Source organism: Drosophila yakuba, unplaced genomic scaffold (genome assembly GCF_016746365.2).
Source record: "Drosophila yakuba strain Tai18E2 unplaced genomic scaffold, Prin_Dyak_Tai18E2_2.1 Segkk5_quiver_pilon_scaf, whole genome shotgun sequence".
Classification (NCBI taxonomy): Eukaryota; Metazoa; Arthropoda; class Insecta; order Diptera; family Drosophilidae; genus Drosophila; species Drosophila yakuba.
The window spans coordinates 384,115-407,536 of record NW_025048824.1 but is presented as its reverse complement, the minus strand read 5'-3'; the positions used below and the strand labels follow the sequence as shown (position 1 = coordinate 407,536).

General features: G+C 38.5%; 1 protein-coding gene across 15 annotated transcripts in view; it reads left to right on the top strand.

Moving 5' to 3' along the window:
* Window positions 1-23,422, top strand: part of LOC6539975 (DEAD-box helicase Dbp80) — a 221,905-nt gene that overhangs the window by 93,051 nt on the left and 105,432 nt on the right. For 9 of the 15 annotated variants that reach the window (XM_039377371.2, XM_039377372.1, XM_039377373.1 and 6 more), the window contains exons 10-11: window positions 13,595-13,757; window positions 13,820-13,933. In XM_039377371.2, coding sequence (XP_039233305.1) covers window positions 13,595-13,757; window positions 13,820-13,933 — 277 coding nt within the window. Of the gene's footprint in view, window positions 1-10,986; window positions 11,013-13,594; window positions 13,758-13,819; window positions 13,934-21,703; window positions 23,273-23,422 lie in introns of those variants that run through there. The other 6 variants (XR_006245284.1, XR_006245286.1, XR_006245285.1 and 3 more) reach the window with 6 other exon arrangements.

The window sequence follows — 23,422 nt, the reverse complement described above, 5'->3', positions numbered from 1 at the left end:
AATATAGTATAATTATATGGTATAATAAAATATTATAATATTAATAGTATTATTAGTGCAAGTCTTTAAAAAGATTTAAACTTTTAGTACTATTATGTTTATATACGCGGAATACGTATATGGATAAAAATATAAGAATATAATATAAGCCTTTAAAAAGGATCAGTTCTTATATTAATAGAAGAAGCGTGGGCGATATTAGAATAAAGAAAAATCAACTACAAATTTGTTACTTAGCAATGAGCGCAGCGACGAGACAGCAGCGGGCCAAACGGCAGCGACGTCAATCGAAGCAGCAACAGCACTCACGACCGCGTTGTAATTTAAAAATCTAATTTTACGTTGATGTATGCCACTTTTTACCATTAAATCTAATCTTTACGTTAAAAATGGAGCTTAACACTTATTGGTTGGCAAAAAACGTTAAGATCTGGAAAAATCAAATAAAAATCGCACTCGGCTTTAAAAAGATGTTGTAACACCAAAATGTAGTCTTCGAATGACTGCCTTCTTCTTTATTTTTTTTTACTATTTACTTTTTCAAGAAAAGCGCGGAAAAGCACCGTAAGCTAAGAGCGAGTTCTTCCATTTAGATTTAACATTTTCTAAGAGCAATGCTCTTATTAAAATTATATTCTATTCAACACTAGATCAGTATATATTCAATTATTAAAGAGTACCTGAGAAAAGCCTTAAAGGCTTAATGATTGTAGCGCCTGCCAGCTCATAAGAAAAACAAACTTCAAGCTTCTAGAATTTACTTTTATCTTACCAAAAGAAAAAAGTTTATACATACTATAGTAAAAGAAGACAAATAAAAGGTCAGAAAGGAAAAATGGCACATATTGATAATATTATGTTTGTTCAAGAACCAAGTTTCTCTCTTTATAAAGAGTGCGCATCGATTTCAATTTTCAAAGTGTCAACAGAGACGTCCCTCTCTCTCTAACAATCACCTGCCACGCACTTGTAAATAACTTGGAAAAGCGCCCTAAGAGGGAAAAGCTAAGAGCGAGATTTAACACTAAAATTCTATTCAACACTAGATCAATATATATTAAATTATTGCGAAGTGGGAAAGAAAAGCAAAACAACATATGATTTCATTTATTTATCATCATATATCAGCGCTTTTTAGATATATCAGCTAAAGCATTGATCCGATCAAAATTATATACTAAGATAATATTTGAACAGATATAAACAGATGATACTCCTTGAAAACTTATATTCTTAAAAACTTGTAATGTAATGGAGTTTTGGGCAGTGAGTGTTAGAGTGGGTGTGGCAAAAAGTTTTTTGGCAAATCGCAAGAAATTTTCAAGACTAATCAAACTAACAAAAAAAAACAAGAGAGAACGCTATAGTCGAGTTCCCCGACTATCTGATACGCGTTACTCAGCTAGTGGAAGTGCGAAGGAGAGTCTTCAACAATGACAGTTTTTGGTGGTTTGTGGGCGGTATAGTTGGCGTGGCAAAAAGTTTTTTGGCAAATCGATAAAAATTTACAAAACTAATAAAAAAATGAAAAAATATCTTAACATTTCTTAAAAGTGTGGGCGTGGCAGCTTCGGGCGGTTTGTGGGCGTTAGAGTGGGCGTGGCAAAAAGTTTTTTGGAAAAGTGATAGAAATTTACAAGACTAATACAAAAATGAAAAAATATCAAAACATTTTTCAAAAGTGTGGGCGTGGCAGCTTTGGGCGGTTTGTGGGCGTTAGAGTGGGCGTGGCAAAAAGTTTTTTGGCAAATCGATAAAAATTTACAAGACCAATACAAGAATGAAAAAATATCAAAACATTTTTCAAAAGTGTGGGCGTGGCAGTTTGGGGCGGTTTGTGGGCGTTAGAGTGGGCGTTAGAGTGGGCGTGGCAACATGAATCGACAAACTTGCGCTGCTTCTATGTCTCTGGAGTCTGTATGCTTAATCTCAACTTTCTAGCTTTTGTAGTTCCTGAGATCTCAGCGTTCATACGGACGGACAGACGGACGGACAGACGGACGGACAGACGGACGGACAGACGGACATGGCCAGATCGACTCGGCTATTGATCCTGATCAAGAATATATATACTTTATATGGTCGGAAACGCTTCTTTCTGCTTGTTACATACTTTTCAACGAATCTAGTACACCCTTTTACTCTACGAGTAAGGGGTATAAGTGTGAATTGAAAGTTTTAGGAAGTTTAGGGGGGTAGCAATATATATGTATGTATAGACGATATAATTCCCAAAAGTACTGAAGTCGTAGTGTACCCTTGAAATGGAATTACAACTGACATTTTAAAAGCAGGACTCAACCGTGACAACCCATGTCAGCATACATAGAAATGTACGGATTTCCTTAAAAGCTTAAAAGAATCCAAACTCTCATTTTCATCACCGCCTGATATGGTTCTTAGTTGCATTCTTAAATATTGTGCAACCTGTCATTCTTGCCCTCTAACAACGATTTTAAATGTCAATCAATCAATGTAAAATTGTCTAAAAACAATCCTTTATCGTTCCGCTGTTTAAAAAGGGAACAGATTTGATATTGCGAACTATTTAGGAGTCGCTAGAAGTCAGAGATATACCGAATTTAATTGAAAAATTGATCACTAGACAAATACAATTGCTTATTTCGCATGGTTTAATCAGTTGCCGATCTATTACTATCAATTTACTATTGTTCACCATAAACAGAATTTGTATGAATTTTTCTTAAGTTTTCGACTCCATAACCATAGAGAACTTATTAAAGAGCTTTCCCCTTGGGATTCCAGCCAAAAATTTGTAATGTGGATACACTCTTTTCTGAGAGATGGCTCTCCAAATGTTAAATATAATAAACATATTTCATAAACAAATACAGTAAATTGGCAGTGTGGCATTTGGGACCTCTAATTTTTGCCTTGATGTTATTAAGTCTGATTCAGTTTTTATTTTTTGTGTCTGTCAATATTATCAGTGCCCTACATCATTTTTTATACCCGTTACTCGTAGAGTAAAAGGGTATACTAGATTCGTTGAAAAGTATGTAACAGGCAGAAGGAAGGGTTTCCGACCATATAAAGTATATATATTCTTGATCAGGACCAATAGCCGAGTCGATATGACCATGTCCGTCTATCCGTCTGTCCGTCTGACCGTCTGTCTGTCCGTCCGTATGAACGCTGTGATCTCAGGAACTACAAAAGCTAGAAAGTTGAGATTAAGCATACAGACTCCAGAGACATAGACGCAGCGCAAGTTAGTCGATTCATGTTGCCACGCCCACTCTAACGCCCACAAACCACCCAAAACTGCCACGCCCACACTTTTGAAAAATGTTTTGATATTTTTTCATTTTTGTATTGGTCTTGTAAATTTCTATCGATTTGTCAAAAAACTTTTTGCCACGCCCACTCTAACGCCCACAAACCGCCCAAAACTGCTACGCCCACACTTTTGAAAAATGTTTTGAAATTTTTTCATTTTTGTATTGGTCTTGTAAATTTCTATCGATTTGCCAAAAAACTTTTTGCCACGCCCACTTTAACGCCCACAAACCGCCCAAAGCTGCTACTCCCACACTTTTGAAAAATGTTTTGATATGTTTTCAATTAGTCTTGTAAAATTCTATCGATTTGCCAAAAATCTTTTTGCCACGCCCACTATAACGCCTACAAACCGCCAAAAACTGTGTTTAAGACTCTCCTTCTCCCTTCCACTAGCTGAGTAACGGGTATCAGATAGTCGGGGAACTCGACTATAGCGTTCTCTCTTGTTTTTTTATCGTAATGTTCTTATTATCTATTGTTATCTATTGATAACAATTGAAAGTTTGTTTTAATGATCACCTATGTAGCTGCTATTTCAAACACAGCTAGAAGCCTCCATGTCTTGTTCAAAAGAGTTTGACAAACCTTTTATATATGTGGCATGTTCGTTCATCGTACGTTCCTATAATATTCGTCTAGACTAACCCTACCAAAATATGTTAAAGTTCGTTCAAAAGTAGTTCTTGTTATTTTCTAATTTTCCAACTTTCTGTGTACCTACCATTTGATCGTTAAAAAGTTTCCCAAATGATTTTGGTTATAGGTAAAAATAGAAAAAGTGTCTTTCCGCAAAAAAACTATGATCTGAATGATATATACAGACGTAGTGCAATTAAAAAGGCGCGGTCGATTGTTCTCAAAGGGTACAGTTCGAATAAACTTACATATAAAGAAAAAATGTGTTTAAGACTTTTACAACCAATATTTTAAAATCATAATATATATATATATTTAATTTTTTTTTTTTTGAACAACATTATGGCAGAGTTGTATTAGGATATATGTATACAGATTCCACTTTATTATTATGCTTGTCGCGTAATACAGATTACCTGATGATACAATTTTTCAATTTCGGATGCCGCCGTCGCTTTGACGCTGCTATCGAAATGACGTTGGTTGTTATTTCTTCTCGACTCTGTTGCACGTAATTTCAAGATTTAAGAAAATTTAAGCAAAAGCAAAAGGACATTGAAAAGGCACGCGTAAGGAACCCTCTTAGCCAACAATAAACACTTCACCAATCGAGAAACCAGCCATCCTGTCATTTTACAGTTCAGAAGTGGGATAACTTGAGTTGGTAATGTGTAAGAGGCAGTAACAGTGTGAGAGACACGGAAAAGTAGGGGCAGCAGAAGAGTCGTAATGGGATAGGTGTACACAAATTACGGGTAAGGAGCATCCTTTCCTACGTGGCTGATGGATTCAAAGCGGAGTACTCTGAAATGTTGGTGAACCTAGATGTATACATGCAAAAAGCTTGTGTGTATGTGTAAGGTCTGGTGAAACTCACAGGAGGTGATATCACACGAGAATTGTGGTGAAATAGCTATCACCCTTGCAGACGGGCATATAGCGGTGCTCGTGGGTGCGTACATTGGAACGAAAACAGTCAAAATGTTCGAAGAGGAGCGATCCTTTTCGGAAAAGATGGTCATGATAGCGTAGCTCAAGGCAGTCCAGTTGCGGTACCCGCAGAGGAAACCAGAGGAATCATTTCCAGCACAGGCGGCTGCGATTTCACAACTACTACAGGAGAAGACGACGCTGACAAACATGATAGCACAGTTAGCCAATAATATGCCAACAGCTAATCAGCAGCAGCAGCAACGGGAAGATGAAATTGATATAGATGGTTTTATCAACCATAACCCTGGAGATCAAGCGGCGATCAGCCATGGTAGACAAGCGTCGGTTAAGGAAATTGCAAATAGACTATGAGATGACAATTCGATCTCCGTGAATCAGTTAATCGATCGTGTTAACAAATTAGTATACTTCTTGCTATATATACAAAGCTAAAGGGTCCCGCTCGATTCCTCGCAGATTTTACACACAACATGAAACAGTTTTGCATCAGCAATCCGAGAGAAATTCTGATCGGAGCCGGACGATTCAGAAATTCATTTTATCATGGCAAATGCAACCAGACGATCGAAGGAAACCGTAAAGGAGTATTTTTTCCGTACGCCAGCACTTGGTTTGCGATTTAAGCTTAGTGAAGCAGCAGTCATCCGTTATGTTAGAGCGGGTCTACAGCACAGAGAGTTGCAAAACAGTATTTCAGTCATTAATTTTTTGTCGATGAAGGAGTTTTGCGCCGGTACTAAGGCATATTTTATAAATAGAGGGATACCCAATACAAATAAGAAACAGTTTTTACCAGTGTTTGAAAAGCTGCAGTCGAATTAGCAGAAGTCGCAAAATTTTTGCTTTTTGCTGCTTCTGCTGCGAGCGATATCAGAAAGTGAACAATTGCTTCTGCTTCTGATAATTCAGAAGTCGTCAGCAGTCGCAGCAGCATAGGTCGGCGCCTTTGATTTTCGTTGCCTAAAAATTTAGTCATTCATAATTAAATACAAGTCGCGGCTACTGAATGAATTTGCTGCTCGGCAGAAAAATCAGAAGTAGCAAAAAGTCGAAAGCACCGACTTACGCTGCCGCGACTGTTGATCAGCAGCAATAGCAATGAAAATTAAAAGCAGCAAACAGTCGAAGGCGCCGACTTATGCTGCTGCGACTGCTGACGACTTCCGAAAGCAGCGACTTACGTCTACGATCAAAAGCAACAGCAAAGCAGAAAGCGAAAAAACGAAAAACGGCGACTGCTGCTGATTTTTGATATTCGTCGCTGCTTGATTTTTACTTATGCTTTAACTGCGACTTCTGATTTTTCAGAAGCAGAAGCAAAATCATGTGAAATGACGGCCGTTTTTTAAACGCTAGTTTTTACCCAAATCCAGTAAATTCGAGGTAAAGCTGAAAAATTTAATGAAGCAATTTAAGCCAAGAGAAGCTAGAGCATACTTCAATTGCGAAAACGTCGGACATTTTGCTAATTCATGCCCAAAGGAGGGGAGAAAGACGCGTTGCTCATATTTGCGTATATTTTTCATCACTAGACCTGAATAGCGGATATTATCAGATTGAAATATAACCAGAGAGCAGAAAGTTCACTGCATTCATCACCACGGATGTTTTTTTTTAATTTAAACGTCTTTCGTATGGGCTAAAGATTGCACGTGCTGCATTCAACAGTCATGGCAGAGTTGCAAAAGCGTGTGAAGAAAGGCGACATGATGCATTACATGAACGATATCCTCATCCGCAGCCAAACTTTTGATGAGATGTACGAAAAACAAGGGAGAATTTTACAAGTATTGCGAGATTGCGATCTTTTACGCAAAGACGCATATGAAACATTGAAGATATGCCTCACGTCAAAGCCTGTTGTAACTAGCTACCGCATAGATCCTGAACATGAAGTACATGCAAGTGCCGTCAAGTAGAGCACCAGTAGTGCCACGACAAAGCACATGAGCACAGATAAAACCATCAGTTGGATTTTGAATCTTTTTTGGTTTTCCCGAATGCGTAATTTTGTGAAATGCTGTATAAAGTCCTGTGTCGGCTGCGCAATGTATAAAATACCAGGTGGACGCCAGGAAGGTCAGCCCACTACGATGACATCAAGCCAATTCCATTTTCCACCGTTCACATGGATCACCTGGGACCGTTTCCAAAAAGTTTAAAGCGAATCGAAATTGTAAAGCGAATTGTCTACGTTTTTACCAAGTTCATCATAGTTCGAGCAGTAAAAAGTACATCATCAAAACACGTCCTAGATGCCCTACAAGAAGTCACTAGCTACGTTGGAATGCCAGATAGTATTATTACAGATCGAGGTACCGCATTCACGGAAGATTTTGAGAATTATTGCAAGTCGAACAATGTAAAGCATATACTCAACGCCGTGAGAACACCAAGAACCAACGGTCATGCAGAAAGGACAAAACGAATTATTTTGTCAATGATTTTGCTTTCAAATGAAAACGAACGTTGGGACGTCCAGTGGAGCATTAATACCACTAGCATTAATAGCATTAATAGCACTACTAAATGCTCCCCATTCTAGCTTTTATACATTATCTTGGTCGAGAACGAGCCGTTTATCACGGCACGTCGCGCAAATTAGAGCCGCGATACAAAGGTCCTTTTATTGTATCAAAAGTGCTGCCCAACGACCGATATCTAGTTGAAGATATGCCACATGCACAACGAAAGCAATGATACTATAAGTCAGTGTATTCATCAGATAAGATGAAACGCTGGTGCGAAATTTTCCCGATGAACCAGATGAAGACGACGAAAAGGAAGACGACCCAGATCAATAATCATTCGAGGACGCTGTGATCGTCAGGAGAGGCCGAATGTAACGAGCGGGTAGTTGTCCAGTAATAATTAAAGCAAAACCCAATAGTATGTAATTGATGGCTAAGTGGTATGATGATCGATACTGAGTGTTACCCTCTTAGCCAACAATAAATACTCCACCAATCGAGAAGCCAGCCATCCTGCCATTTTACAGTAGCTTTCTCTTTAAGTGAACAGTTTGAGTATTTAGTTTTACAAACCTTATTTTAAAATAATAGTGTATACTTACATCCTTTACCGTAGGGTAAAAGATTCGTTGATTTATTCGTATTCGTATAAATTCGTATATTTATATTCTTGATCAGGATCAATGTTGATTGATCATTGATCAATGTACATCAATGGTATCTTAAAGTGTGAAACAAAGCGATCTACGTTTCTCGCTGTTTGAAGTATGCTTCAGCTAACTTACTTCTATTGAAATAACTTTTAATCTGCGGGTAATATCGTGCGAGGAGATCCCCTTTTTTGAGGTCAAAAAATCTGCGCAGCAAGTAGAGCAACTTACTATGGTGATTTTCCGATTAGGATATGGTTTTGGATTGCGAAAGCTGTCAGTCTCTGATCAGCATTCTTTGTGAGAAAACGCGTTTTCTATTCCGTGTTCGTGATTTGAGTGTAATCTTCGAGCCTTTAAAGCTCTGCGTTGTTCGTCGCACTTTTCATACGGTTTGCGTTGTTTTGCCAGAAGACACTATAAAACAAGAGAGATCGCTATAGTCGAGTTCCTCGACTATCCGATACCCGTTACTCAGCTAGAAAAAGTGCGAAGGGAAGTTCTTCAACACTGACAGTTTTTGGCGGCATGTGGGCGTTAGAGTGGGCGTGGCAAAAAGTTTTTTTGGCAAATCGATAGAAATTTTAAAGACTAATACAAATATGAAAAAAATCAAAACATTTTCGACGTTCATACGGACAGACGGACCGACGGACAGACGGACGGACGGACGGACGGACGGACGGACGGACGGACAGACGGACAGACGGACAGACGGACAGACGGACAGACGGACGGACGGACGGACATGGCGAGATCGACTCGGCTACATCTTCTCTGGCAGTTATCTGAAGTTAAATTCTAAATTTAAAATCGCGTTCCCTAAACCGTTTTTAGCATCGGTTAACGTCAACATGAACCATGAGAAAAAGTTAAAGGAACTAGTTAACGGTAGCCACAAATCCAGAGGCAGTGTTTAAATTAGTCGCGGTTAAGCTAAAAATTAGGGTGGAATTAATTACTTGTAATCCGTTGACTAAAAAAAATTTAATTCAAATAATTTGTAGTTTATTAATTTTAAGGTTATCTATTACGGGTCTTTACTCCCAGCAAGACGACATCTCCAGTACCCATCGTCACTGACTTTGACGTCACCTTCAACTATCTTTTGTTCTCTTCTTTCCGCTCCATTTCCAACAACAATTTCAACGATTAACAGTTTGGCCGCCTTATTTATGAATCAGATGTCAGTAATTTTAGCTTCGTAGAGAGGAAACAGCTTCACTCTCGATGCTTGCTTCTTCAAATACATACAGTCTGATTACGCTGCCAGCTGCTTGAATTATGGTGTGGAGCAGCCCATACTAACTCGTGCTAACAGTGTGCGTAGTCCTCTCATTGAAAACTTTGGACACACCTCACTACTGCCCCTGAATACACTGAAACTTCCTTCTTTTTCATCAACACCATCCAATGCAGCTTAAAGGAGAATTAATAAGCTTAAATTATATTTTTGAAATATAGCTGGCATGACTACTAAATCGAAATCAGTCTTCTTGAACTACTCTAGCTCCGATTACGATGTCATTATATTGGTTGAATACTGGTTTAACACTTACTTCAACTCGGCAGAATTTTTTTTATCTGAATCTTTTCGGAGTCTTCTGTAAGGAAAGAGACTACAGCAGAATGTCCTTCGATGATAACTCTATTTTGGATAATTTGCCCTTGCACTGATGGGAAATTTTATATACTTTTATATAATTTTATATACCCCCTAAAAGCCGCGTTGATCTTAATAGAGCCCACATGGATAACATCCCTCCCATTAATGCTATCTCGGACGACCTTTTTGTTGCGGGTGACTTAAATTTGGGCTCTGTTGTATGGACAGTTTATTCTCATTCCTCATCTATGGTTTCTAGCAATGTACACCAGTCTTGTTATTGATGATTTTTATAGAATGGGCATCACCCAAATGTTTCAAATGTTTTCAATGTTTCGCGCAAGTTACTTAATTTACTTTATACCAGTTCTGTTCATAATTCCTCAATTGCTATCGCCAAATTTTACCATTTCAGGTTGTGATATACATCACCTTACGTTACGTATTAACATTGAGTTTCTATATTTTCTAAAGTTTGTTAATGTAGTTCAAAAATTTAATCTAAGTACTTTAACCTTAAATGAAATTAATAATTCCCCCATATCATTAGATTGTACTATCGAATGCTTGCATTGAAATTAACTATAACAACTTCTTAACGACACTTGACAGCTATACTTCAACCATAATGCGACATTGTTACAATATACCGTGATACACAAAAGGACTTCAGAAGTTAAAAAATCTTAGAAATAAATTTTATAAGAGGTTTGTCCAATGGGTAATGCAGTTGATAGGAAAAGGTATAGACAACATAAAAGGGATGTTGAAAATAATAAGTCAAAAAATTTAATCTTCGTCATATCTTCAGCTATGACAAATGAAAACATATTAACTAAGTCTTATTTTGACAGCTGTAACCATTTTGTTTCTATTTATCTACTAGCTTAGAGTTGACTGTCTAACTAACCCACCACGGAATTACTTCAAATTAGATCAATATTTTCCAATATGTATTGAATTTTAAATTTCTTATTTTTTCTTTTGCTTTGCGCTACGATTATTTGCACATCAGACTTGCGAAAATGAAATTTACACGTTAAAGAAAAAAACTCTTTGGACAGAATATAACGGGTTAATGATCTTGGTGTTCTCCTGGACCCTAAATTAAAATTTTCTATTGTCAAAAAAAAATGTATGATCCTTATATGTTTGTCCGATTCTTGGGTATGGATCACCTGTTTGGAGTCCACAATGCGTAGTTCACTCGGACCGCATTGAATCGGGTCAAAAAAAAACTTTTTACTGCTTGCCTTACGACGCCTAAATTGGGATGTAAACCATATATTACCTTCTTATTACAGTATTACAGATTACCTTCCCTAGCTAACCGTTGAACGTTGCTTGAAACAGTTTTTATTTGTAGGTGGTGCAGTTGATTGTCCCGACGTGGTAAGTTGGCTAAACTTCTAGATTCCAGTAGATATAACTTGATACATGAGTTGCACTGTAGGAGGGTAACATTATGTTCTGACTATTATAGACTTTTTCATATTATCTCTAATCTTGACTTTCTGCCGCTCTTGAAGCAAACAATTCTAACTTATTGAACCCAATTAGATGTTACTAATTTGTATACATTTCCTCGTTGATGGAAACTTGTTCTTTAGTGGACATTGAACGAATTTGGTCTATTGTTTTAGGTTACAAAAGATACGACACACATCGAAATATGACAAAATTGTCGATTACTTTACTAGTTTATAGACTTTAAATCTTTATTTTTGACCGATTGCCGCCACCATGTAACTCTAATTTTGCATTGCCGTAACATGATAATTATTCAAATACAGCATATAGCATAGTAATAGCCGAATATACATACATACGTATGTACACAATAACATATAATACATTTCATAAATTACTTAATACTAGAATAATTGTTGTTTGTGTATTTGACGCGTTAAAAATATTTGAAGGCTGAGATTCTTAGGTGTTTATGTCGGCACGTCGTGCCTCAAGAAATATTTTAAAGTTTAATATTAAAATATTTTAAACTTTAAATATTTTAGGTCGACTCAGAGGTCGTAAACCCAGTTTATTTATAATATTTAATTCATAATATTAAAACGAAACAATACAACCAAAACATTAATCAAATTCGTTTCTTAGAAATTGATTTGGTCCCGAAAATTTGTTTCCCGAATTGTTTTTACTCACACAAGCAACTGAATTATATTTTCATGCTCTCAACTTTACGCGAGCAAATATAAGGCACTTATTGCCACCACCAAAAAAGTGGCTTAAAACTTAAAACAAAACAAACGTATGGCCGTTACGCATCTTGCTATTTTAATATCTTTGATCAAGCGAGGGGGTAGAGTATCATTTTCGAGGCAAGCATTCCCTTTCAAACACGCCAGTGCGGATTAGAAATGGTATCAATAAGCTCAATCTCTCGCTACTATGCCACATAATAAAATTCTCGGGTGAGTATCTGAGCCTGAGTCAAATGAGGCAGCTATGGCTAGAAAACTGCAGGCCATTGTGCAAAGTTTTCTACAAGCCTCACTTTCTAGTTTGACGGGTCCTTTAAATCTATTCCATTTTGGCTACGTTTCGAGTACACAAGTTTCCAACACAGTGAATGTAATGTTTCGCCAGATATGGGTGGCTGATAAATCTTCATTGGCCCTCAAGAACGTTATGAACTTTGCGACTTCAAAATTCTACTAGTGGCCTTTTGCGGCGACAATCTGCTCACCAACGCAGATACAAAAAAGGAACTTATTAACCACCGTGAGGAACTTAATCAATGGGGGAAATGTGTGTCAAAGAGCAACTGCATAGTTCGCAATTAATTAATAAAAGTCCCAAAAACGACATCCATTCCGGCAAGTAGTATCTGACGTGTCATCAATTTTTGACCTCCAGGTGCTTTTGGTGCCGCCGGTTGTGTGGTTCAAGATTCTATTCTAATAACTCTAGCTTATCGATCGGAACTGGAAACTCCATGATTCCACCAATGTTGTCGAAGCGAACTTAAAGCGCTTTCAAAGCCTTCTACATTGACATACGTTGATGTTGCGCACTGTCGAGAAGGTCAGCCCGCACAAGCACAATGGAACTGATCGCAGCAAAACCAGAGTGACACCCGTGACAGACGTATTCAAAGCAAAAACTTTATACATTTGCATTGCTGAATCAATCATCAATCACGAATTTTTCAAGTTTCCTTCTGGACCAAGCTGATTCTCTTTGTCGGATATATATTTGAAATTATTCATCGAGGTAGAAATCGGAAACTAATTCCGTCAATCGTTGCCATTTTGCTGTAGCAGTAATATTCGTTTTCGGAGAACCCCACTGGGTCGGAAAAGGAAATCAGCTGTTTGCTTCGTAAAGCTTTATAAGCGCGAGTCATCGGAAGCTTCATTCTTACATTCCTGCAAATGCACAGTCTTCTCACATATTGAATCCGTCATTAAATTTCGAGCACTATATGCCGCGTTATACAACGAGGTTTTGTAATTTGCGCTAACTGACTCCCGTACTCCCCTGGGCCAGAGGGAATTATTATAAAAATGACAAAAGGAGTATTTTATAAAACTTAATCGGCGCCCTAAATGGAACACGGAGAGCAAGAACATCAAGAAGTCGAATACATCCTAAGTAGCGTGGAATATTTCACCCTTTATCGATGTATATCCATGCCATGACGTGCAGTCTTGCTTTACCAGCAAAACTTGTCCGTCGATTTCAAAGCCGCCTAATTTAGAAATTTAGGTTCACTGTGGGTCAAGATATTGATAAGTGGTAACCCTAATAATCGTATTTGTACTTTCTAACCCGTAAATCATCTGTTTATCTGGCAGCTTAGGTATAAGTTTCGTTGAAGGCCTGGCAATACCTTTACTTGTACATGTTTTTATAAAAACTGAACAGAACAGAATTAATAAACCAAAGTAGACAGTGTTATGCTGTCCAATATATTCAATTAAATAAAAACGTATTTAATCTCTCTCTTATAGACACGAAGAACTGCTGCTTGGCTTGCAGCAAAAATGACCTCGGATGGCCATTCTGTTGCTGTTCTTTCCGGGGATTTGACAGTTGAACAAAGACTTGCTGTCTTAGATCGTTTCCGTTCTGGACTTGAAAAAGTGCTTATAACTACAAATGTTTTATCTAGAGGTAAATTATCAAAAATTATAAGATATACTACTACTGTACTACTGATCTAATCCTGATTTTAGGCATTGATATCGAACAAGTTACAATTGTAGTCAATTTCGATTTGCCCGTAGACGTTCGTGGGATGGCTGACTGTGAAACTTATTTACATCGAATAGGTCGCACTGGAAGATTTGGTAAGGGAATTCATTTTTCAATTTAAAAGAAAAGAAAACGCTGTGTCGAGTTCTTCGATTATTACTCATTTAATGAAAGTGCGAGCGAGAAATTTCCAAATATTTTTTGGCAAATCGACGAAAAATGGCAAGAAAAGTAATAAAATGCAAATAGTCGAAAGATTGTTAAAAAGTGTAGGCGTGACAGTATTAGGAGGCTTGTGGGTGTTAGAGTGGGCGTGACGAAAATGTAGCACAGTAGTTGCATTGACGGACAAAATTTCTCGTCGCCTACATATGAACCGTTTTAGGCCGCGCAGGAAAGCAATTGTAGAGAGATGTTTGATGAGCTCCAAACGTATCGCCTTTGTTGAAAAGCAATTAAATACACACACGTAGCATTTCACGAATCCTTATTGCGCGCCAGACTCGAAGAGAGCACCATCGAGACGCTTCTTTGGTAGTTTATGAGCTGAATTAATCGAGGATTTGTTCGATTGCCTTGATTGATAACGCAACGACAAAGATGCAGGCGAGAAAACAAGAGAGTGCGATCTGCAGCTGATCCACATAGATAAAGCTGCGGTGCCGTGGACTAATTGTTTTCTCCATTGTTGAAAACAACTGAAAATGAATTTAGGTGCTGTTGGCGGCTGCGAGACCCGAAATAACTACCGCAGATGATGCTTAGCTGTCTTCACTGCAGCTTCCCAAAGACCACCAAAGTTAGACAATCGAGCCGGAATGAAACTCCACTTGATACTCTCCACCAGGCAAAAATCCAACACAGCTTTGGTGTGGTCGTCGGTGAAGAAGCAACTCAGTTTAAGCAACTCGTTCTTTGCTCCAAAAAAGTTAGTTGCGTGTGGAACCAAATTTCTAGTGGCCTCCTTCTTGTGTATATAAACCGTTTTAGGCAGTGCAAGAATGCAACTGTAGAAAGATCCCAAATGATCTCCAAATGTTTCGCCTTGGTTGCAAAACAAATAATAACACATGCGCCTCAGGCTTGTAGAAAAATGGTCCATAGAAATCGGTGCCAATGACGCTCTTTTGGCAGATCTGCTATTATGTGCTCAGTTAGGCGATGCTTTGTTCGTTTTCCTCCCCCCAATAGGCCAATACAGGGATCTAATTATGCTAAGAAGAGCACGAGGACCAGTATGTAGGTAGCGGTCTTGATCGTGATTTATAATGGTCATAGTAACTGGTTGATCCTTTGCTAGGATGATTGGGTGGCAGCCTTCCACACTACCCCATTGGTCTGCAAGGATTTAGTATTATTCCATAACTGCCCACGCTGAACCAGACGCAGCAACAGAGAAGTCCCACTTTGAACTTCGGTGACAGTTAACCTAGAATGTCGAATGCGCTTGTAAGACTTATGTATGTAATTATACTTACGCTGCAGAGCATCAAATGAATTCGTATATTTGAGATATTACAAGCAAGACCGTTCGACGAAGATTCAGTATTGGCTTCTCTATTACTACTGTTTGAGGTCAACCAGTTAAACACGTTCAATCTTGAGGAATCCCTCCGCATCCAAGAAAGCACCACAGTTGAGTCGCAGCAGCAGTAGAATTTCCCTTCAAATAAGTTCAATTTACAGAATTGAGCTAGAGGCCGAGTTCAGCTCTGCGAAACTCAAGTTTTGACAAGGTTAGGATTTTCAAAGGAGCCACTCGAGACATTGAACAAAGTAAGTGGCTGCTGTGCGATTGTCCTGGACACGACATATACACAGGCTTTATAAGCTTCAATGCTAGATCGCAAAAACTATGAATCGTGGGAATGAGGCATGCCGAATTTGCGCAAAACAAGAGCATATATCTTGTCATTCTAACTATCGTGCCAATGGAAGGCTTTCGTGCCAGGACAACTTCGGAATAGTTTTGGCTGAATCACTCGACCTACCATCAAAAGCGAAGCTTGGTGGTGGTGCTGTCTTATTTCATGACACAATTATGAGGTAAAAAATACCGACAGGAATTAGATCCTTCTGTTGGAACTTCTGACTTATGTCCCATCTGCCAGTACTCCTCAATAAAAGCCTTTTATTGGGCCTCAATAAAAGCCTTTTATTGGGCCTTGGCGGCTGGACGATGGTCTAGTTTTCTCTCACGAGATGAGAATCTTTGCAGAGCTTGCTAGTGGGACTCCCATAACAGATCTAAACTGAACTTGGCTGGCAATCGAACAGAATTATCCCCAGCCGTCAAGTGACCAAAGTGTTTAACGAAATGCGCTTTACAGTCAACCTCTTTCCAAGTAGCCTGAACAATGGGCTTGCCGAAGCAGCACCTTAAGACGATCCAGTTATGTTTTCTCATTAGGGGGAACAACCGCGCACGACGATATTAAAGCCATTGGAGCGACGACAGCCTCCGTAAACAACCCAGCATAAACGAGTCTTTTGAATTCGAGGCAATCCCAACGCAAGCTTCAGGATTTTGGGTATGTTTCAGTTACAAAGGTCGATGTTAAAGTTGGCCTGAAGTTTGGTTATATTGTATGCAATGACAGCAGTGATAAAAGTCAAGTACTCGGAGGTTCGAGATCGCAAATGTTAAGTTAACTGACAATCTGTCTTAAAACTAGACTTACCTATTTCGGTAACACAAGCGGGCGACTTTTTTTTAGCAATGTGAGCAATAAGAGCTCAAGATGGATCATGATCGCATGATCAAATGAATCTGAGGCCAGTAAGCTGAGATATTTCGTGTGACCATAACGAGGCTAAGGTTCCCAAGTAAAGCAGAGTGTGGTGCTTGGATCCGCAGGCGCGGCAATGAACGGAGTTGCACTTTCTCAATTGATGTCCACTCTAAAGACAATTTATACAAATAGTCAATCGTTTTGCTTCTCGAAATCGGTTACCTGGATTTAGCTTATTGCTCTGACAATAATGAATTGAGTGCTCCGAAGCATTACAGAAAGCATATGCCAGAAGGTTAAGAAGGGTTAAGACTAGTGGCAAGAAAGGCTGACCTACGCATATTAGATGTACGGTTAGCTCTTACCTGGCTGCCTGGCGCATAGCCTGCCATGACGAAATCGGTAGTCTCCAGAGTCCTGCATCGCTGCTCCAGAAATGATGCCATGGACTAGCTTTTAATTTGATCGAAATCAAGCTGGTTCAATATTTTTCGAAAGTTTGGTTGCAGTTCATCGATCAGCTCCAACCTCACATGCAGAACGGAATCGTCAAATGAAGTTATTCTTGATAAAGAATCTGATAATCGTTTCACTCTGTTTTATATGGCAGTCGCCGTCCGCCTAAAAAATGTTACCCTGTTTGCATCAGCGGTAACGTTTCCGGAATTTTTAGCAGCCATGGCAACAACAACGAATTCGGTTCAAGCAGCACGATAAGAGCAAAGAAGAATCAGCGTTAGGTCCCGTTATTTTGCATAAATGTGGAATTATTGTAGACAAATAAATTTATGCACAAATCTCTTAGCAGTAACAGCGAAGTTTAAGTTTTAAACAGCTTTGTACGATTGCACTATATATAATTTATTCACAAATCAATTAGCAGTAACAACAAAGTTGAAGCTTTTGACATCTTTTTATAATATGGAATAACATTGTTTATATATTAATCCCGTCGGGGTCACCAAAATGTTGAGGTAATAAGAATTTGTTTTGCCTTTTTGCAAATGTAAAAAAAAACAATTTGTATGGTAGCGAATTCCAGCGATTTTATTTACTTTTTTCTTAAAATTACAAAAAGCGTAACGCCATACGATTTTTTTGCACACGATTTTTTGTGCTGGCTCTAGAGCTGGCTCCGGGCTCTCTCGAATTTTTGTTCAAAAGCCAGAGAGCGGAGAGCTCTAGAGCCAGCTCTCTTATACGCATATAGTGACACCCGGCCACTATATGGGTGGACAAAGCTCATGCATTGTAAATTTGACAAAACATGCCCTTCTTTTTATAAGTTCTTAGATTTCGAATCTTTATTATTTTTAAAAAATTGCCACCACGTAAACACTCTAGCTTTGCCTTAACACAATTATTGGAATACATCATAGAAATAATAATAGTCGAATCTATGTACATATTAATAAATAATAAATTTCATAAATGGCTTATATTAGAATAATTCAAATTAAATTAATTTGTGAAAAAAAGGAAGCCATTGATTCTTCGGTTATGTCCGCACTTCGTTTCTAGAGAGCTTCTCCATTTTTTTACATTTTCGCTTTATAACCGAGTTTATATTCAATTAATGTCGTTTTGTTGCATTAGTAAAGTTCGAAAATATAAGCGCGAATAAGAATTCCAATAGGTAATAATAATATAGGGAAAAAAAAAATTTTTAAATTATATTATTAGACCATATCGAAATTTACCACAACCATAATCAAATTCGTTTCAAAAATCAAAATTGATTTCGGCTCAAAAAACATGTTCTAGCACAAGCACGCACACATACACACTATCTCCTTCATTGTTTTTACTCACACAAGAAAGAAAATTCTATTTATACTCGTAGATTTTACGCTCTCAACCTTACGCGAATAGACACTTAGCCGTCACCATAAAAGTAGCTGCATAGTGCAAATGCAATGTATGGCCTTTAAGCATCATGTTATTGTGATGTCTTTGGCCAAATCGATTTGGCTATTGATTTTGATTAAGAATATAAATTATGTTTGAAGTTCCCTGGGTTGTCCCACGCCGCAATGCGATGGGATGGGGTGATGACGTCACTGCCGACGTGGCCGGCTTCTCGGTTAGGGATGTGAGCGGAGATCTTCTCTCAACGTAGCGTATGCGCACGACCAACGCTTCGTTGCGCAGCTCGGGTTCTGAATATGTTTAGTGTATGTCGGTAGAACTTTTTCCGTTACTTCTGCCCTTAAGGCTAGACAAGCAATAAAAAACAAGTGAGAACGCTATAGTCGAGTTCCCCGACTATCTGATACCCGTTACTCAGCTAGTGGAAGTGCGAAGGAGAGTCTTCAGCACTGACAGTTTTTGGCGGTTTGTGGGCGTTAAATTGGGCGTGGCCAAAAGTTTTTTGGCAAATCGATGGAACTTTACCAGACCAATACAAAAATGAAAAAATATTAAAATAATTTTTCAAAAGTGTGGGCGCGGCAGTTTTGGGCGGTTTGTGGGCGTCAGAGTGGGCGTGGCAACATAAATCGACAAACTTGCTTCCATGTCTCTGGAGTCTGTATGCTTAATCTCCACTTTCTAGCTTTTGTAGTTCCTGAGATCTCGACGTTCATACGTACGGACAGACGGACGGATAGACGGACATGGCAGCCTTTGCTGGAGTAAGCTTCTCGAGCAAGTGCTCTTTATTACAATTAGAATCAAACAAGAATAATTCTACTTTACTCAAGCTAATCGCGGCGGCAAAACGACCGCTCGTTCAGCAAAGTGCCTCCATCCTTTAGGTCCAAGGTTTACTGTTTCGTCAGGAGCATGGTCCAACTTTGTACCGTTATTTCATTGCACCCGTCACATGGCATCGGTCCTTATGGCGCACCGCTTAAACTTATTCAGTCATCTTTCAGTTTCTCTCATTTCGTAATTCATTTTTTTTCTCTCTATCTAATTGTATTTCTCCAAACCATCTTTCTACAGACACCCTTTACAATACAATAATTTTACAATAATTGTTTAAAATAATAAATTTAGGGTAAATTCAAAGAATATAAAGAAAATGTTTGTTCTAAAATAATATAAAAAATGTGCATAATCGAAATACCTAAAATAAAATTTGTGTGCTAGATAAAAGCTTAAAAAAACGGATTCGAGTTTTTCGACTACCAGATACCTTTTACTCAACTAGTTAGAGTACAAGTAGATTGCAGTAGTAGTATTAGATAGATAAGACTGGCAGGACAAATAATAAGCAAAGATGTTGATGTGAAGGTGACAGTTTGGTGGCGATTTATATGATTAGGGCGTAGGAGCGTTCTAAAACAAATTTCAAGTCATAAAGTTTTTAAAAGAAATCCTTTTCATCGCCCTACAGCGAAGGTCTCTAGCCCCATGAGTTAAAAAGCTGTGGGAGTAGTGTGATGAGTTGGAATCTTCACACAAGTGCAGATATCAACTGCGGAAGGAGAGCTTGGCTGTTGCCAGTTACGCAATAAATCTGAGAGTATTAACGGCAGTGCGAAACAGAGAGGTTGGAGAAAGAGAGTTTAGAAAATCGGAATCCATAGAAAGTTGGGAGAAACGGAATCTGTAGAAAGAGAGATAGGAGAAAAAGTGTAGAGAAAATATGAAAAGCGAGAGTGTGAAGGCACGAACTGGACCAGTAGTAGAACAGTAAGTGTCGGCGTGCATTTTGGACCAGGCAAACAATAAAGACCCGGTCGACTGTGTCGAAGATTGCGTCGTACCGTAGTCCGCATACTACAGCAATTCCTAGGCCAAGTGTCGAGCACTCAGCAGCAGGGCAGCAACCAATCATGCGTGGCAGCGGCAGCACCTCGGCAAGCAATCATTTCCACGTCAGAGGAGAAACCCACCACGGAAAATCAAACTACATAGTAAAACGAGTTATTAAAAATCAAGGAAACAACTACTGCTAAGTGTTGTTTAATAGTGTTGTTTTGAAATTGCAGCTTGCACAGCGCACATGCTTTATGACTGAAACTTCCATCGATGCGTGTAGATGTAAATGCATTTCCCTTTTCTTTCCAAGCATGGTAACTCCCGAAAACGCTTTCAGGATCTGATAAAATATTATACAAGGTGCGTTCGAAAGTGAACAGGACTTTTTGAATCTAGCGCCCTCTAGTGGCGCCATCTATATCTTGAGTATTGCGTTAGAATCTGCTATCCTCCTGTATAAACTAAAAATCGATAAATATTTTATGACATTTCATCTTTTGGAAGTGAAGTTATTCCGTTTTAAGTTCGATCAATATTAAATTATGTATGAAATTGGTACAACTTTTACCGAAACGATTCAATTGAAACAAGTTTATGGCAATTTCCTATCTCGCAGCTGAGTGCACGAGTGCTTTCAACGTTTTAAGAATGGACGTGAGGACATAAATGCATAAATGACGATGAATATGTGGGCCAATCAAAATCGCTCCTGGTGAAGATTCGTTGAAAAGTATGGAACAGGCAAGTCGATCTGAAAGTCCGTGCGTATGAACGTCGAAATATCAGGAACTATAAAAGCTAGAAAGTTGAGATTCAGCATGTAGACATTAGAGCCATATACACAGCGCAAGTTTGTCGATTCATGTTGCCACGCCCACTCTAACGCCCACAAACCGACCAAAGCTGCCACGCCCACACTTTTGAAAAGTGTTTTGATATATTTTCATTTTTGTACTACTCCTGGAGAGTAAATGGGTATACTAGATTCGTTGAAAAGTATGTTACAGGCAGAAGGAAGCGTTTTCGACCATATAAAGTATATACATTCAAGATCAGGATTAATAGCCGAGTCGATTGGCCATGTCCGTCTGTCCGTATGCACGTAGAAATCTCAGAAACTACAAAAGCTAATAAGGTGAGATTAAGCATACAGACTCCAGAGACATAGACGCAGCACAAGTTTGTTAATTCATGTTGCCACGCCCACTCTAACGCCCAGAAACGGCCCAAAACTGCCACGCCCACACTTTTGAAAAAAATGTTTTGAATTTTTTTTGCATTTGTTATTAGTCTGTATAAAATCTATTGATTTGCAAAAAAAATTGTTGCCACGCACACTCTAACGCCCGCAATCGGCGCAATCCTTCACTTTTCAACACCGCCGAAGCAGTACCTCAAGACGATCAAGTTGGTTCTTCTCATTAGGTGATATAACCGCACAAGACGACAGTAAAGCCTTGCCATTGGAGCGACTGCAGCTTCCGGAAAAATCCCAGCCTAATCGAGTCTTTTGAATTAAAGGCAATACATCTATGCGCTGAAGGCGATTGAGATCTGGATCTGCAAGCTGAAGGTTTTCGGGTTTGTTCTTCTAGCCCAAACCACTATTAATTCGACATGACTTTTTTGCAGTGCGCAATGTTCAACACATGATATTTTCAATAGTATATAGTATAGTATATTGTTTAGTATAGTATAGTATATTGGTATTCCTAATCTGTAGTACTGTAAAAAATATCGTGTGTTGAATTAATTAGTGGTTTTGGGCTTGTAGCTGCAAACGTCGATGTAAAAACTTGGTTGATGTTTGGACCTGAAGGCTGGGTTCTCCAAATGCTCCTCGCCGGATCCAGCTTTTGGGCAAGAGCTTGGACGATGATGCACACAGCAGTTTGCTCCGTTGTACCCAATCCATTTAGAGCGCTAGTATGTGCGCTGAATTTATACGACAATGGCTTTATCACGAAAGCCATTGCAGCGGGACCACTTTGCACTGTCCTTAATCTCAGTAACATGGGCCTGGAATAGCATACGCCGACTATCAAATTTGTTTTGTAACAACTTCAAAGCCAAATCATAGTTGCCCTCCGAAATTTCCAGCGAGCGAGTGGTTTCCAACGCAAAGTCCCGCAGAAAAGATCATAGATGCTGTGCTTCTCTATATTTGTAAGGTCCAGATAATTATATATGATTGTAGTAAACATAGAATAAAAATCTAGCCATTTAGCAGAGCCTCCAGCGAATCTTACGAGACCAAGAGGGGCAGAGTCGGTGCCCTATGACGGAGTGGAGGCTGGTGATGGCCACAATCACACGGAGAAATGCTGTCAGCAAAGGTTGAGTGGAAGTGCATTACAATGACCCACAATCATATTTTGAAAATTAAAATAAAGCTTACAAAAATAAGAAATGTGATTGCAATATTATTAAACACTTAAAACCAACATGTAATTTTAAGCCAGTTGGACGGATGATATAATAAAATACATAAAATTAAACACAATCGTCACCTGTAACTTAACCCAAACCATTCTTAAACAAAATTTCCTAAATTAAATTAGTAATATAAAAATAGAAGGAAACAAAATTAAAACCCAGTGTAAAATATAAATTAATAACATAAATTTGAGTGAAAATCTTTAAAAAACAGAAGAGATTTACACCACTATACACAATTTTAATTTCTGAATAGATTCATAACTAATCAGTACATCTCTGATGTTGACAATATCCCCAAGGTCAACCCCTACATACTCTCATACTTAAATACAGGCCAATTGCTAAGATAAGCAATATTGCTTTCAAAATAAAAACGATTGTTTGTAAAATATTAATGCGAAACGTCTGATACAAACATCTTTACTGTTATTTTATTATCTCTCTGCCGATTTATGTAAATAAGAACAAGAAAGAAAGCTATAGTTTAGATACTTGACTATAAGATAGCCGCAAAGTTCTAAAACAAACGTGCATAGCGTAGCTTCTAAAGTTCTAGATTTTAAAGGAACTTATGCCGCCGTGACTGCCAACGACTCCCGACATTTGCCGCAGCGTCGACTAACGTCTACGATCGATAAAAAAGTAGTGAAAATCAAAAATATGGCGACTTCTGCTAAGTTGAATGCAGTTTTTGAAACACTGATT